Source organism: Musca vetustissima, unplaced genomic scaffold (genome assembly GCF_032173495.1).
Source record: "Musca vetustissima isolate MV318-11 ecotype Yass unplaced genomic scaffold, APGP_CSIRO_Mvet_v1 utg17462, whole genome shotgun sequence".
Taxonomy (NCBI): domain Eukaryota; kingdom Metazoa; phylum Arthropoda; class Insecta; order Diptera; family Muscidae; genus Musca; species Musca vetustissima.
This window is the reverse complement of record NW_026873098.1, coordinates 13,120-31,144: the sequence shown is the minus strand read 5'-3', so window position 1 is coordinate 31,144 and position 18,025 is coordinate 13,120. Positions and strand designations below refer to the sequence as shown.

Here is an 18,025-nt window from a genome sequence, read left to right as displayed (position 1 = left end):
GTTCGTCCTTGTGCCAAATAAGTGGCATGTGCCAAATTTCATCCAAATCGGATCATAAACGGTGATGGGTAAAAAAAAGAGAAGCAACTTAATAATTGTCAGAAATGCAGTTCGTCCTCGGACGGCTCACAAGAAAGACGTAAAAAAAATTTTAAATGAGTATTACACGCCCACGGGCTTAAAAATAGATTTTTACAAAATGGCGGTTGTTAAGCGTTCGCTTAACTAACACGTGTGTTTTCAAATACGGATAACCTATAAATTACGAGTCGTTCAACAGAATCCAAACAGCTGCGCATGAAATTTTTAATTTTCGTAAATTTAATAACAAAAGAAGATGCTTTTCGCAACTATGTGACTCCTTCACAGTAGAAGAGTTCACTGATACACAAGGCTTAGAAAGTCTGAACATTGTGGTCAAATTCTTAAAGAAGATCGAAGTCAACCTGCAAAACATAAACCACCATCTATGGATAAAGTCAAATTCGTAGCTTAAGCTACATATGGAGACATGGCTCTGAACATTCTAATACCAAATAGGACGTGAGCCAAGGAGGAGAGGAGTTAATTGGAAAAAAAAATAATTGTCAGAAATGACACAAAACCTACCAGTTTCTAAATGAATACATATTTTTTCTGCTAAGCCTATACTTTGTCTTACCTTGGATATAATGAACTAATTCTATAACGAACTATTTTGCTTGGTCCCTACAAGTTCGCTATAACCGTACTCGACTGTACAGTATTTTTCGGTTAATTGCACATCAAAATATGCACAATTTTTTGTTCAATTAACTGAGGAACCAATTATCCGATACCCGCTTAATTGAACTGTTTGTTCAATTACAGAAATCGCTCATAATTGGTAGAAATTAATTTCTAATGTTATTATCAAATACAAATCAAACACTTACGCTTTCTCGCGGTTTTTCCTTAGCAATAAACATATGTTTTCAATTAGTAGAGATGTACCCTAGTGTTTTTCATAAATTATGTCAAATATGTATGTAAAACCAGTAAGGAAAGTAATAAAGTCTGACTGGGCCGACTATATGAACCCTTCACCACTTTGGTGTATTCTACATATGTATCCTAACAGACGTCGCTCTTCGAAGGAACATTGACTTCAAATTGAACGAACTCATATATATATATATATATACATTTCTGTGATCCGACTAACATCAATCCATACGTATGCCATTCTAAAACCTACGCTAAATTTCAAATAGGAAGTTTGGTGCACCATTTACTTAAAATCGGATATGGGAGCTATATCAAAATCTGAACCGATTTTCACGAAATTTAGCACACAATATCCTAGTTATCATTCAATCTGATATGCCAAATTTCGTTAAAATCGAAAAATATATAGAGACTTCCGTGCACCATTTACATAAAATCGGACGAAAATGTATATGGTAGCTATATCTAATAGTACGTTTACATTTAACCGGATTTCGTTAACCCAGTGGGTTTCAATTGTCAATTCCTTTGCATATATGTCAAATAAATTTGACATAAATGTTTTTAAAAATTAACCCAACAGGAAAATAAAAAATTTGAAATGTATATGCAGTTTCAAAGTTACTCAACCCTGAATTTTCGAAATTTCAATAGGGTTTTCCTATGTGTTACACATATATATAATTTGGTGTTACCAAAAGATTGGAAGCGATAGAAATCTAACTGGATTTGATAAATTTCACCTGTTTTTCAATTTTTATTTTAACATCGACACACAAAATAAAAATAATTTGCATATAATTTGTTTATTTGTTTAAAGTTTTCTGAAATCCAGTTGACATATAGAACTTAAAAAACAAATTTCCATGGGTTGTATAAAAATGACAGATTATTTTTCAATATTTTTGATGACATGAATTTGGTGTACCAAATTTAATCTAACTGGATTATAAATGCGACCTGTACATTGTTTACAATTTAACATCGACACACGGACGGGCATGCATAAATCGACTCAGAAAGTGATTCCATGGATATTCTTAAAAGGAACCATGGGTCTATAAAAATGACAGATTATTTTTCAATATTTTTGATGACATGGATTTATTTGACATATATGCAAAGGAATTGACAATTGAAACCCAGTGGGTTAACGAAATTCGGTTAAATGTAAACGTACTGTAATGTACATGTGTTTTCGAATGCAATATTTTGTTGACCCATCATGTGGTTCAATTAAGCGGGGAAACCAATTAACTGAAAAATACTGTATTTATATTTCAAACACTAAAACATGAACAAATTAAGTTTAGGGCTTGGTCGCGGATCCGTTTTACCACTCGTCCTAAGATCTCAGATTTTACCGAAATCAATACTTCCTGAGAAATATACCTCCAAATATCCACAGAAGGGGCTTGTATTTGAAGAAATTGCGGTATGATCACAAAAATTTAATAATTTATTTGGAGAAGTCTACACATCCTTATATAGGGGCTTCCAAAATTTCACACAGAATCTCCTTTCAAATATAATTGTTTTTGAGGGAAGCATTGAATTTATGAAGTTCTACTAAGGCTTTGAACAAGTCGGGAAAAGTTGTATTTTTTATACAAAATCCAGAACCATTCCACTTGACTTGGTAACACTGTTTTTGTTTTTGCGTATTCGTCCCGTTGGTCGTCATTCGTAAACAATATGCCCATTCGGCTTGTTCTCTATCACCCATATTCGTAACATGATGCGTTTGAGTTGTTTTTCGTTCCTACACATTTCGTAAATAGAGGACTTGAGAATGATGGAAAAATACGGAATCTAGTTGGGATTGTTCAGTGGTTCATTTCAGTGAATCGTTGAATTGAATTTTTTCGTTCGTAAACATAACATCGGTTCTGCTGTTGCACGACCATTAAACAATAATAAAAATTATTAAATTATAATAAATTAAATTACACAAATAACAAAAACAAATTCCGAACATGTTGCGTCAATTAATAGTAAGTAAAAACTTTATCCCCAATATGATTGTAACGTTGTAAATGAGACAAACTCAAATGCATTGCATAACCTTATATTTCACCAGACTACTGTGGGTCAACGCACACTTACACCTCTTCTGGCGCGCACACAACGTTTTTCTGCCGCTACTGGTGCCGGTGGTGATGGTAAAGATGGCAAACAGGATGTGGTCAATCATGCCGATGTTCCCATCATCGACTACGAGGATCCCGATTATTTGCCCTTGCCAGAATATCCATTCCGGCCAGACGAACCATTGGATGTTAAAAAGCAAAGGTAAAGGTGATGAATTCAATTTTTGTAAAACGCAATAACATAAAATGTTGTTCTTGCAGATTGGTATATCAATCACGTAAACGCGGCATGTTGGAGAACGATTTACTGCTGAGTACCTTTGTGGCCAAACACTTGAAAGGCCTGAATGCTGAACTAACAGACCAATATGACCGCCTCATTAATGGTGTCACCAATGATTGGGATATTTATTATTGGGCCACCGAGAACAAACCCACACCTCCGGAGTATCAAAATGAAATAATGAATATGTTAAAGGAACATGTTGCAAATGCTCAGCGCGAAAAACGTTTGAGACAACCAAATTTGTAAATTGATGTGCGTTTCGGATTTGCAGTGTGAATTTCGTCATTTGAATATGCTAAAGATCAATTTTGATATTGAACAACAAAGCAATACAAATTTTAGAAATAATTTATTTTTATTTTATTGATCTTTTGCATAACTTATGATGATTGGTACTTATGATTAGCTTGTGATTTTAGATTGTAATTGTTTTCAATAAACTATTAAAGTGTTAATTTAAACTGTACCGTATAATTTATTTTCAAATTTGTTTACTATAATTTTTAGACCCAACCAAGCTTTCGTTACTTTGTCAACTACAGAAAAAAACAAATTTACAAAAATAAAAAAATTAAAAAATATTTTCAACAATACACTGCCTAGATAAATATATTTAAAATATTAGTATCACTATATTCCAAGACTAAACCTAAACGATTAACAGAGTAGTGTGATTTAAAAGTGATTCGTAAACTATATATTTATTATTATTTAAAAAAATGTGATTTTTTATTACAAACAACAATTTAAAATGAGTACATTGAGAAAATATTTCATGCAGTATAACAAAGTATCGCCGCCATCAACATCTTTCAAAAACCTTGTAAAGAGAGGGTAAGTTTGCCAATTCAAATATATATTTTTTCAGATTATTTGGTGGCAGCAAATATTTTTTAAATGCTGGATATATAATGTGCTCTACCGTCCATTTATGTTGTTTTGGCATTTCTAGCCTTTCTGCTTCTGATACCATTGCATAATAGCGCGCAGTTTCCCTGCAAAATGTTTCAAAACATTCCTCCTCCGTATCCCATTCAACTTCGGTAGCCAATCTCAACATATAAATTGGTAAAAATGTTTTACTCGGTATATATTTGTCCAGCAAGGAGGGAATAGTCTCCAATTGCCCACTGCTATTAATAGTCATGGAGAAATATTCACGCATTATTGGTGATTTTTCTATTAGAATCTCTGAAGCTCTTTCCGCCAATTCATCTTTATCACCATCTTCTTCTGTCCAACCACTTTCAGGCGTATTCAGTGCCAATTTAATTAAATCCTTAACTGGTAAAGGTTGTGGTTTAATACTTATCATTTTGTGATTTTCAAATTCGTACAATAAACGTTGATAAAAGAGTTGTTCACTAAAATGAAAATAAGGAAACAAATAAGTACGCTTTGAATTTGAGAATAATTCAGTAAAATTTGTAATCATATTGGAAGTTCAAATTATCACGCTAAAATTAGTTTTGAGAGTATATCGTCATGGCATACCTTAATTTAATTGTATCAGCCATATAAAGTTTAGTTTCATGCTGAAACAAAGCAAATTGCTTATCCACAACACCGACAAAAACCAACTCCTTTACCATCTTTCGTATTTCAATCGAACAATCGTTTTCAATTTTCTTTTGCATATTTAAAATGCTAGTTAGCTTAACCTCCTTCGATTTTTTATGGGCAATGTCACGAAAACTTTCCTCCGGCAATCCCGCACCTGCAACCGCTGTCTCGTTCGCAGCTGCTGCCGCAGATGTAGAACTGGAACTACTCAAACTCATCGAACAACCAGAATCATTTAATTTTACACCTTCGACATTTAAAAATTTGTAAATACTCTGCTCTTTACTATCAGTTCTTATCATATTTTGAGGATTTATTCTGTCTACACTGACATTTTTCAAACTGCTATCAAGATCTTTAGTTCCAGCAAGTGGTTCCGAGGCTCCGGGCATTTTTAATTGTTTGTAAAATGAACGCGTTTCATTACTGCCCAGCAATTTCGTTTCCAGATTCTGTTTTATTTTTTCAACAATTTCATCTTCGTAGAGAAAATGAACTTCGTGCTTTGTGGGATGGACATTGACATCAATATTGGATGGATTTATTTCCAAGCTTATGTAGGCGAAGGGATGCATTCCTCTGGGTAAATATGTACTGTAAACATTATCGATGGCAGCTTTTAAAGCTGCACAAATAAAAGCGAGCAAATTAACATTTAATTATAGATATAATTGCTTCCATAAAAAGAAAACTTACATGCCAGCTCCACAAGGCGATGATTTATAAAAAACAACATAATGCCTTTCTTTGAGCTGTAATTGACTTTTGTAATATATCCATTCATTTGGAATTTATGGACATCATCTTTCAACTCAACCGCCAATAGCTCTTTGGCTATGGAAGCACCATAGATTGTTTCGATATTTGCCTGTTGACTACTGTTCGGTGCTGTTTTTACCGATGGCTGTTCACCGAAACGTTTCAATGTAAACCCCACTTTTGAATTATGTATGGCATACTTCGACATAACATCAGATATTCTTTGGAATTCTTCATTTGGTGACTTTAGTGCCTGTTGTCGTTGTGGCATATTATAAAACAAATCTTCTATGGTGATAATTGTACCCTGATTGCCGGCACAAGGTTTTGGTGGAGCTTTAAGTTTGCCATCTTCATAGGAGGCCCTTAGAGGAGAAAGCACTTTAGAAAATCAAATCCAACATTACAGGACCTACTTACTTGTATCCACATTTCTCCTTGACAGTCTTCGTCTGTATTGTCAAGTGAGCTACATGGCTAATACTCGCCAATGCCTCTCCACGAAACCCGAATGTGGCAATGCTGGTAAGGTCCTCAAAAGTTGTGAGCTTTGAAGTGGTGAATCTTTCACATACAATCGCCATATCCTCCTTCCTTATGCCCGTACCATTATCTTGAATTTGTAATAGTTTGAGTCCACCCGACTTTACTGTGACCTGTATGATGGTAGCCTTGGCATCCAGACTATTTTCCAGTAGTTCCTTTAAAGCATTTGCCGGTCGCTGTATAATTTCCCCGGCTGCAATACGATTCACTACAACTTCATCTAATTTTTTAATGACACCAGGTTCTATCATTGTGGTAAATTTTCAGGAGCTCAGCTTTACAAAAATCTCAAAAGAACTAGACCCTAGTACAAAAAATAATTATAAAATATATTTATTTTAAAAATTTAATAGAATTATAAACCATAACAAACGAAACTATCGCGCCTTATTGTTCATTCAACACAAAACATCTCCTTCCAGAGTCGCCACATTTTTTTTGTCGCAGGGGAAAACATATGACTGCATGAGACTACCTTGTATAATTATGCCATGATTGAAAATATGCAAATCGCCATACAAATATTTCCTAAGAGTCTAAACGCAACCATAGAGTCTAGAGTCAGCGACAGTCGTTTGCCGTGTGTTTCTTATAGGCAACGGGAAATCGCGACGTCTGACGTTCGCGTCTAGCGGCATGACGCTAGAATAGATTTTATTCATTTTTGCTCAGCGTCATACTCAAAAATTCTCTCTTGCTCTCAATTAAGTTGCCATATTTTAGGTAAAAATCAACAGTGCTACCAAATTTCAATGAGAATTTATATCAAAACATATGGCAGTACTGTTAAATTGGTTTATTGCTTTAACTAGCAATACCAACAACAACGTTATGTGCATTCGTCACAAAGTGACGACACATAGCAGTGGGAAATGTATTGTAGTTGTCTGTAAATGCCTTGTCGACCACGAAGTCAGGCGCCAACGAAACGAACTTCTCATTGGGGTCTATCGCTGGTAACGTAAGAACTTCGAATTGTCACAAGAGACATTTGGGTTTGAAAGGTTTTTTGTAAAGAAGCTATTAATAGCTTCTGGGGAGAATATCCCAACAAAAAACTAAGGGAACTGATGAGGATCAGTGGCGAGATCCGAAACTATAGTCTTCCCTGCCTTACCCCTCGGCGGACAATGCCATACATTCCCCACTAATAAATAGTTGTTTTTTTATAAAAACAACAAACTGGGATTAAGCCTGACTATTTTGCAAAAAAAAAAAAAAAAAAAAAAAAATATTTTCAAAGATTGTGGATGCTTTTTAATGAATTATTAATAAAATGGAAGAAAAATATTTTTTTCAATAATTTTATCAAAATTCCTTGACATTATTGTTTATTAAATAATAAATTGATTTTGGTTTGCACAACGTAAAATTTTCTGTCAGAAAATGAACACAAATAATTGACATTTTGTGCCGCTAACGCTAACTCTTTCGTTTGGTTTTCACGCCGGCGAAAAAGTATGACGCTGACTCGTGACTCTCTGGTTGCGTTTAGACTCTAATGGGAAAATGTGAAGCAGCATATAACTTATTAGTAATGACTTTTTTTCAAGAATTTCATTCATGTTCAATTTTACATTTTGAACAAATATACTGATATTTTATGTTTTACATACAATAATAATTTTTTATGTGGTTGTCGTTGAATTGTATTTTTGCTGTTACCTTGTAAAATCGGTTGGCAAAATAAGTTTAATTTTTGCGATGTACCATGGTATAATATAGCAGGTGATGCAAATGTGGTATACCCATTTGATTTTAGATTGCCAAATTTTTATTTTTTATCCGATTAAATTGAAATTTTACACTTAACATGCTACATATGTTGTCTTTCCATGTATCAATTTGAAAATAATGTTATTCTAAAAATTTAAGAGATATTTCAGAAAATATTCAAATTCCATTAAAAGTGATTTAAAAAAAAGTGCAGGTAATGTGGTATACCACATGATGTTAATGTGGTATAGTATATTTTTCACTTCCAATTGATATCTTATATAATTTATTGTTTTTAATGAATGCGAAATAGCTCGAGATTTATGTCTGTTAAGATTTTTAACGGATACGTTGAGTGGAACTTTAGCTGTGTTCCCAAACCTGCAATATAGTACTATATTGTACTAGTTTTGCAATTTTTGCTAGAAAAGCGTTTCCTTACGTCGAAAAGTAGGAAAAATTGAAGTTAAATTTAAGAGAGTTAAAATCAAAATGGCGTTCTCTTCTCCTTTTTCTGCAAGACCAATTTGGCCTAGCACGAAATATTAAATGTAGTAAATTGTGAATTTGACATTTGATTCCCAGAGATATACAGTCCGAAATAAAGCATATGAAAGTTAGCGCTTCAACAAAAAGGACACACGCACAGACGCACACACATTTGCTTGAAAAAAAAAAAACAAATAGGAAATTTAAAAATGGACAAACATAATTTTTATTATCCTTTGAAGGATAGCGAAGATGAATGAATGGCAGAAGATTCAGATGAAGATACTATAGAATGAAGATGAACGTGTGTACATTGGTCCAAAATATCTTGGGCTTAAGTCAATTTTAGGGGCTCCACTTGGATCGCTTTGACATTTTTACAGTAAGTGGTCCTCGGTGAACTGATTACGGTGATATATATTTTATAGGGAGAAATGCATACTTCCCGCGATATGGGCCTTAAAAAGTACCCGATATAACCTTTTAATGATACCCATATTGCCTTTGTGGCAATAGAAAAAGGGTTGTTTTAAAGAAAATATGTTCCGAAATTTCAAGGCCAATATCTCGGGAAGTATGCATTTCCCCAGATGAAATTTATATATCTGTGATCCGAGTGGAGCCCTTAAACTTGACTTGTTCCATATCTTGTTGTTCAAGTTTGCTAAAACATTCCAATCAAAATATCTACCAATTTCAATAGCATTAACATTATGGGAGCGTCCAGCCATGTAAGCCTTTCCGGACTCGTCGGAAACTCCACTTCCAAATATTCGATAATGTTTTCCTCTAAATTATACAAATAAAAAAATAAACAATAAATATTAATATTATCAAAATCACGCAATGGACGCCGTTTAATTTTTTGTTTTTTTTTTGTGCATTAGGTTCTGTAGTCTTTTTTTGTCCTTAACAAATGAAATTTTTGATTTTTACGTTTCTTTATGTTTTAACTATTTTTCGTTCCTTTACTTTTTGCCCAAATCTTGTATGTGAGAGTAATTTTGGATAGTTCGCTCTTTTACTAGCTTTACTATCAAAAAGAACGGGAACGAACCTTTTAATTTTTATTATATAATAATGTCTACACATGGCAATCTTTAACTTTTGTATGGATAAATTGTTAAAACTCATAGCCTTTGTTTTTCATCCTTGTGATTCATGGTAGACTCTCGTAGAGTACAAATGTTGCAAATAGTAATGATATTTTGCCTTGTGCTGACTTTTTTCATGCAGACTCACACCACATTACCTACACTTGTGTTTACTGAATAAACGTGTAGTTTTTTTTCTAAATTGATAAATAGGTGTTGTAGTCGCGCATATTATTCAATTTTTAGTACTTACTAATTATTTTAATGCTTTAATAATAAAGATTAAAATACATCTGTAAACAAAAATATATTTTTAAACTTCAACCGAAAAAAAGTCAATTTCATGAACATTTTCATTTTTGCTACTGATTCCCAACGAGAGTTAAATAAATTAAACAGATCATTGCTACCTTATTTTTTTGAAAACAGCAAACTATAGAACATGTTTCAGTTATTCTGAAAATTTCAGTTTACAAAAAAAGTGACTATACCACATTACCAACCTATACCACATTTGCATCACTTCCTCTAATAGAAGGTAACAGCAAGTGTTGTTGTACAACAAACGATACAACAACCACATGGAAACTTGTTGTTGTAAGTTATACTAGTGTCCAACTTCTTTTGACAGAAACATGTAAACAAACAAATTATTGGTCTGTTCCCGTACTGCAAGAATCTACTAGATTTTACTATTTTCTTCGATATCATAAAAGAAAATTCGTTATCGTAGTAAAAAGTAGTAGATTCTTGCAGTACGGGAACAGACCATATATTTATTTTCAAAATGAAATATTTTGGAATCCTCAAAATAAAATCGCTATGTACTGTAAACATTATCAGGGAATTGCGAAAGCGCAGGGAATTGCGAGTTATTCCATGAAGAAAGATTTGCTTCCTCAAATTTTCCCATTAGGCAGATTGAGTAAATTGAATACGGAAGCACATTTAAGAAAGAACAGTTTCAAATTATATGCGTTCCCAATTTTCCTGTTGGGTGATTTTTAAAAAAATAATTTGTCAAATTCATATTGACAATAGTATTACGTTGGAATCAAATCAGCTGGGATTTGATGTTACCTTTTATAATTGTACCATGGCGATGCACGTTAGAAACTTTTGCGGGTTATAGAACAAGTGCAGGATTTAGTAAAACTAATTGATTTAAATTATAAATTCCATTGCATATATGTAAAATAAATACTAATTGTGGAGGTTAACACAGCAAAAAGTTATAATGTACATTCCGTTTTAACATCCTCTATGTTGATTTGTTTGACATATATGTAATGGGATTGACAATTTAAATCCACAGGATTTACACAAGGCAGTAACAACTTAAAGGTCAATTTATAATAACAAACTTTCAGTTTGAATATATCTTATATATCTTAAAATACCATGCCCATAAATAATATATTTGTCTTCTATAGAGTTAGAGTATGGGTTCGAAAAACACGTTCTGTGTAAACCTGTTCCTTACTCATACACCAAATAAATCAGCTATTTGATTGCAAATAAAGCATAGAAAATAACTTGAAGAAAAGTAGTTAAATTCGTGGAAGGCAAAAAATTTAAGAAAAATGCATATACAAGTATGAACATAATAGTAAAAGATATGTAAAATCCAAATGTTGCCATACCTAAATAATATCATATGTATAGAAAAAATGAAAATAAGGGCTCGTGGAACAACAACTTAAGTAATTTCCCAGTGATGTTTACACCGTTTCTGTACTTCTTCTCCTAATTCATTTTTCTAGTGTATCATTATTCGGGACCTTAGGGATTTGCCATTCCGATTACCCGGTTTGTCGACATGGATAAATCTCACATGTGAAAAATCTTTCTATTTCTCAATCCACAGATCTAGAAACTGATGACTCAATCAAACCACCCATATATCGTTTTTGTCGGAATTTTGAGGCATTCTTTGACGAAAGAGCCTGTGAACTTTGGCACAACGAACCTAGGTGCAACGTTTCAAGATCCATTTGTCCGACTCTGTCTACCAAAAGAACGCACTCACTGTTGAACCTGAGCAAAGCTGAAATTAGAGTGATGACGGGAATCATTACTGGTTACTGCAACATCAGGGCTTTTACTAGTAATTGGGATGTTGATGCAATTGATTACTGTGGACTCTGTTTTGACGAGGAGGAAACGGAGACAATTGGCTTACAGGCGGCATATACTAGTGGGTGCTCATCTTCTACCGAGTCTCAGCTTCTTCTCAACAACCGAACCTGCTCTAATCTACAGCATGATTAGAAACATAAACATAATGTCTGACTCCTAGAGCCATCGAACTTCATTCCTCCTTCATTTATTTATGTAAGATTCTCAACTCTCCTTTAATTCCCTAATCTTCTCTCCCCAGCAGATCTGTATTTGTCTCTCTTCTATTCCTCACTTTATTGCAATAGATCCGTATAGAAAACCACACATTTCATTTAATTCCGATATTTTAGCTTCTCTGATTTAAAAGTATTCGGTATTCGTTAATCCGGCAACGGTTCTAATGTAAATGCCGTTTAGGATAGGAAAGTGAGGATGCAAAATAACTCACTGCAAAAGGTGTATTCAGTTTTAATCTGTATACTTTGTGTAAAAAAATCTTATGAATCTGTTTGTTTTGACAAAATATTTTTGACATATCAAATTACAACAACCGATGTTTGTTGTAGAAATTCGCCGATGCGGCTACCTTATATATCTACCTTGGTGGAAATCATGTCACAATGAATAGGTAGTCCATTTAGCGCAGCTGATGTCTTGATTAACTGTCAAAGTGGATAATTTCTACTTGAATTCGATTTGCAGTGTTGCCAACCATTTGAAATATTATATGGAAAAATTTGACAGATAATCGAGACAAAAACAAAGGTTTTTGTTGGCATACATCACCTTATTATTGCATCATGGTGGCTTTCCTTTTCATAGCAACTCCGATCACGTAGCTCATCTCGAAAGAGAAATTAATAAAAAATCGTTTTAGTTTGTTCGCTGTATTTTCGACAAAGTCTGTTTAATTCGAGTTGCCATAATTTAAATTATACGGGTATTCTCACGACTGAAGTGCTTTTTACTTCTCACCTGAGTTGAATTTTTGAATTTGTATCCAAATACAGGCATTTGATAGACATTTTTTTTATTTTTTACTTTAAGCTAAATTTGTTTAAGCAATTATATGCGATGACAACATCGTAATGTAAAATTATGTGAATTTATTATGATAAAAATACTTATTTACAGCGAAAACCAGTAAGGAAAATAATAAAGTCGGACGGGGCCGACTATATGATACCCTTCACCACTTTGGGTATATTCAACAGATGAATCCTAACAGATGTCACATTTTTAATGGACCAGTAAAATGAAATTGGATCCATAAACATGTCATTCTGCAACCTATACTAAATAGAAGCTATATCTAAATCTGAACCGATTTCAACGATTTCACGAAACATATACCACCTAATGCATAACGCTGTGCCAAATTTCGTGCAAACCGAAAGATATATAGGGACTTTAGTGGACCATTTACATAAAATCGGACGAAACTATATATAGAGCTATATTTAAATCTGAACCGATTTACTCGAAACTTAACACACGTCATTCAAGACTCAATTCAGTACACTATGCAAAACCTCGTGTAAATCAAAAGATATATATAGAGACTTCGTTGCACCATTTACATAAAATCGGACGAAACTATATAAGAGCTATGTCTTAATCTGAACTGATATGCACGAAACTTAGCACACATCATTCTAGACTTAATTCAGTACGCTGTGCCAAATTTCTTGCAAATCGAAAGATATTTAGGGATTTTGGTGCACCATTTATCTTAAATCGGACGAAAATGTATATGGGAGCTATATCTAAATCAGGATGATTTTCACGAAACAAATTTCGTGCAAATCGAAGGATATATAGGGACTTTGGTGCACCATTTACAAGAAATCGGACGAAACTATATATTGGTGCTATGTCTAAATCTGGACCGATTTTCACGAAACTTGGCAGACATAATTCGAGGCTCAATTCAGTACGTTATACCAAATTTGGTGCAAATCGAAAGATATATAGGGACTTTGGTGCACCATTTACATGAAATCGGACGAAAATATATATGGGAGCTATATCTAAATCTGAACCGATTTTTCCCAATTTCAATAGGGTTCGTCCTTGGGCCAATTAAGTGACCTGTGCCAAATTTCATCCAAATCGGATGATAAATGCGACGTGTACTTTGTTAAAAAAAATACATGGACGGACAGACGGACATGCATAAATCGACTCAGAATGTGATTCTATGCATATTCTCAAAAGGAACCATGGGTCTATCTCGATTATTTTTGCCTGTTACAAACATATGCACAAAGACATAATACCCTGTACCACAGTGTGGTGAAGGGTATAAAATCTTGAATACACCCTGCAAAATATACCTTGTATAATTGTACCATATTATACAAGGTATATTTTGTCAAATTAGTGAAAATACACCTCTATCTTGTGGGCTATAATTTCAGAATAAAAAAAAACAATGTAAGAAGTCGTTTTGTTCATTTGACATATTTGTAACATTTTACTAAAAACGAGCTGAGAATAAGATTTAGATATTGATTCATCCACAAATCATACATTTTTTGTTTGTTGTAAAATGGATTTTGTATATACATGTGTTTGGCATAACAAGTCACATTATGAAAAAAATTTTATTTATAAGTTGTTATGACCTACCTTGAATAATTGTACCATGCACCCAGCTTTCACCACCGAAAACCCAGTATAAGGAGTACACATCAAAAAAGTGTAACATGTGTTGCAGAAACACTGAGGTGAATGTTGTTGAGGTGAATGCCAGAACATGCCCGATAATGTGTGTTGTCCCAATATTTTCATTTCTTTATTGTAATTTATAACTCTTAATAAGAGAAATTCGAAATGACGAAGATCCGCTGTAAACTGCCTTGTCATTAAAGAAAAAAAAATTAAGTTTGAAAATGTGGCAACATATACGGCATTCAAACAGGTGTTTATTATTTGATACAGATAGCAAATTATTGCGTGCAATTTTTCCGTAAATATTTGCCAAACTATAATTTTGTTTCTATTTTAGATTAAAATGTATTAAATGGACAATAATGTAATGTGCATCAGATTTTAAGACTCCTGAGAATAATAACAACAGAATCGTAGCTTTGTGTTATAAACTTTTACTGGTCAACAACCCATTATCTACATTCATTTTGTTGTCACTGATATACTTTTGATAGACGATATTTTATACAACTCAAACAATCTACTTGATATTATGAATGACATAATTTTAGTCGATCTTTCCTCGCGTAGTGCAAAATATACCGTCCATATTCAATAAAGCATGCAATAATTTTAAATCTTCAACTAAATTTCTTTAAAAAATACTTTTAACACATCGAAGGCGGTTCAAAAAGTTTGTACCGGATGTCATGTTTTAATTATGTGACAAATACTGTTACCATCACATATAATTTACATAATCGATTCCTTTATTACTTAAGGAACATATAAATAAATTATAAAAATATTACTATTATTGCCAAAAAACGGTAAATTTCGTGTGTCCAAACTAAAAACTTACACCTACTATTTTTTTTGAAGAAAAAATGTAAATACATTGACTTCTGATCACTACCGCTTTAAACTTCTACCTTATTCCTTTAATTTATTTCACTTTTATTTTTCTCATTCCGTAAACGAAAATCTTTTAAAAATTACCTCACTATTCTTCTGATTTAGAGTGTAAATGGGTCACTGGTTGGCAACTCATTTATTTGTATTTCCTTTTCCGTTACTTTCCACACATGACATTATTTCCAATAGCATCGATTAGACTGTAATCGACTTGTATATCCCTAACCGGTTATGACATAAAGTTGCAATAAACAACCCCTCTTGGAGATTTCACAAATGTAAACAATGTATTGTGAAAGGTCGGAAATTATTTAGAATATATTTTTAACGAATATATTTTGTATTGTAAATAATCACTAAAACTGTAAATAATTTCATTTATTATTAAATGTCCAATCACCATGGTCTTTTCCCTTTATTTTGTTGATTTCTTTTTTTATAATAATTGTTGGCGGCTTTTGTGTGTGCGATTTATAAATTGAGAGAGAGAGAACCGTTTTTGTTATTGTTATAAAAGAGAACGACAGTTTGCGATGTCTTGTGTCAAACAACATGCTGAAGGTGATTCCATGTTCTCTGAACAAAGAATTTCAGTCGCATCGTGACTTTTGAGAGTGATGGATGGCAACGCACGGTTTCGTTACGTCCGTATTTAGTGAGCAGTGTCAGTGTGTATGTGTGTGATAGTAATTGAAGAAGAGGAGGAAATAAAACCTCACCCCATACAAAAAAAATCTCCCAAAAAAAGTTGAATAAAAAATGAAGTGTTAAATTAAAAAAGAAGAAAACAAATATTTAAATAAAGAATAACCAAATCAAGCTTAAAGCCGAAGCCACAATTTGCAGTGCAGGAAACCACCTCTGTCTTTACACACAGAGTAAAGCCGTTTCCATTGTGTTCGTCGTCGTAGTCGTTGTTGTTATTACTATTTGGCATGGCTGAAATAAACCACCTTTAAAGTGGAGTGCGTTAGAGGAGCAAGTGGAGTAGAGAATACCCGAGCGGCGGGTAGCATTTCAAAAGGGAAGCTGAAATAACGAGTTGTTGTTTAGAATATCCCAAGAAAGAAAACAAGTGATAAAATTTTGAAGAAGAAAAAAATAATTGTCATTGTAGAAATGTGAGAAAAATATCACAAGAAAATATTTAAAAAATAATATATATTGAAGTTAAAGTTATAAACGTTATAAATTTATTCCAATAAGAAATAGAAAATAAATTAAAACACAAAAAGAATTAACGAGAGCAATCCCCAACTAGTGTGAGTAGTTTGTCGCATGCTAACAGTTGTGTTGACGTCGCTGCGTACGTTCACGTCAAAAATGCCGGTTTTTCGGGCATTGTCGCAAATGCCGGCGACGACGACGCCGTCGCGTACTGTTGCCATCACGTTTTGTATGTCAAGTGTTGTAAATTTGAAAATGTTTGTTTACCTTGTCTTAATATTGACCAATTGCCTGTCTGGCTGGAATGTTGGGGCCGCCACCAGCATCAGTATTGCTCCAAAAAGTTATGTAATTGGAGATATAACGGAATCGCATGGACAAATCCTTGATACCAAAGTGAATGAGGACAACGTAGAGAATGCCCACTCGTCGTCTTCTGCTGGTAGTGATGACGGCAGTTCAGCTACTGGCACCCCAGCGTCATCCATTGTTCATGCTGCAAAGGATTTATCGTTAAACCCCTCGTCACCGCAAATAGATGGCATTGGTGGTGGAGCCTCGTCGGCACAATTAGGACCAACTGGTAGCGCCAGTTCTCGTTTCAATGTGGATTTACGTGACTCGAAAAGTATTGGCTCAACAGGCGTCATACAATCGCCCACCACATTTATTGGCGAACATCGTCTGCATCAATTGAAACAATTCGGGTTGCGTAAAAAACCGCAATCATTGACAGCAGCATCATCGTTATCATTGTCGTCGACCAAATCGGCATTTGATGAAAAAAGTAAGTTTTTGCAATTGCAATTTTGACAAGTGTACATATGTGTGTGTGTGTGTTTGTAATTGTGGTTGCATTTTTATCGGTGTCAATGTCCGAATTAGATTGTTTTTTTTTTTTTTTGGTGGAAATGTGATAAAATTGTGTAAAGTAAATATTTGACATTATTAAATGTATTTTTTTAATACATCGTTAAACAGATTTGAGTTATTTATTATGAAGAGTTCGCAATTGTTTTAAAATGTTCAAAAATCAAAGCAAGAATTGCGATTTGAAAAAAGTTAAAGAAGATTCTGAAAGACAATAAAATGTAAAAATTAAACTGGAACACAATTTGACCGCCTGTGAAAAAATATTATGTTGATCAGACATCTTTTAAAATTTAATTAAGGCAAGATTTTAAGTTTTAATACGAGCTGTAATAAAATAATAGCATGTTTCTAAAGAAAAATTTGCTGTCGATTTTGAATTTATAGAATTTAAAAAAAAAAACTGATTTACTTAAACAGATTGGTACAGCTTGAGGAAATTATTGTGTGGAAATTTTTATTCTTCTCTATCAAGGATTTAGAAAATCGCGTACAAAATCCTCAATATATCGTCATTTTTAGGTGTACCTTTATTTGCAGGCTACACCACAATGTGGATCATCAAATTTGACCTGCTTGTAATTAAAAGATGCTTCTGTTCAAAATTTTATCATTGCAACTTGATTCGCTTTGGAAGTTAGCTTTACTTTCAAAACCTGCAGGATTTTGACAAGGAATCAAACCGTAATCTGGAATGATCATTGTATTGTATTTAGGTTCATATGTTTCAAAAATTTGTTTAATTTGTAATTACTTGTTTAAAATCTGGGTCAGATAAATCAGTTGTGAGT

At 33.4% G+C, this 18,025-nt stretch overlaps 2 protein-coding genes across 2 annotated transcripts; one reads left to right on the top strand and one right to left on the bottom strand.

The window, feature by feature from the left end:
• The first annotated feature begins 2,942 nt into the window (after positions 1-2,942).
• On the top strand, positions 2,943-3,588 carry LOC133322737 (succinate dehydrogenase assembly factor 2-B, mitochondrial-like). The gene is made up of 3 exons (XM_061531702.1): positions 2,943-2,960; positions 3,047-3,258; positions 3,318-3,588. Exons 1-3 carry the CDS (start codon positions 2,943-2,945, stop codon positions 3,586-3,588), a joined length of 501 nt encoding a protein of 166 aa, XP_061387686.1.
• A 556-nt stretch (positions 3,589-4,144) lies between these two features.
• LOC133322748 (DNA mismatch repair protein Mlh1) lies at positions 4,145-6,461 on the bottom strand. The gene is made up of 5 exons (XM_061531713.1): positions 6,085-6,461; positions 5,602-6,029; positions 5,105-5,530; positions 4,837-5,059; positions 4,145-4,706 (listed from the first exon to the last, which is right to left on the bottom strand). The coding sequence occupies exons 1-5, from the start codon at positions 6,459-6,461 to the stop codon at positions 4,145-4,147; spliced, it is 2,016 nt and encodes a 671-aa protein (XP_061387697.1).
• Between the last annotated feature and the right edge of the window lie 11,564 nt (positions 6,462-18,025).

What these genes read in the sequence shown, in the direction of transcription:
- LOC133322737 (XM_061531702.1), top strand. An exon ending in TTGGATGTTAAAAAGCAAAG is followed by an intron (nt 3,259 to 3,317) that starts GTAAAGGTGATG and finishes TTGTTCTTGCAG; the next exon opens with ATTGGTATATCAATCACGTA.
- LOC133322748 (XM_061531713.1), bottom strand. Translation starts at nt 6,461, where the DNA reads ATGATAGAACCTGGTGTCATTAAAAAATTAGATGAAGTTGTAGTGAAT. An exon ending in AAGGAGAAATGTGGATACAA is followed by an intron (nt 6,030 to 6,084) that starts GTAAGTAGGTCC and finishes TTCTCCTCTAAG; the next exon opens with GGCCTCCTATGAAGATGGCA. An exon ending in GATGAGTTTGAGTAGTTCCA is followed by an intron (nt 5,060 to 5,104) that starts GTTCTACATCTG and finishes CAGCGGTTGCAG; the next exon opens with GTGCGGGATTGCCGGAGGAA.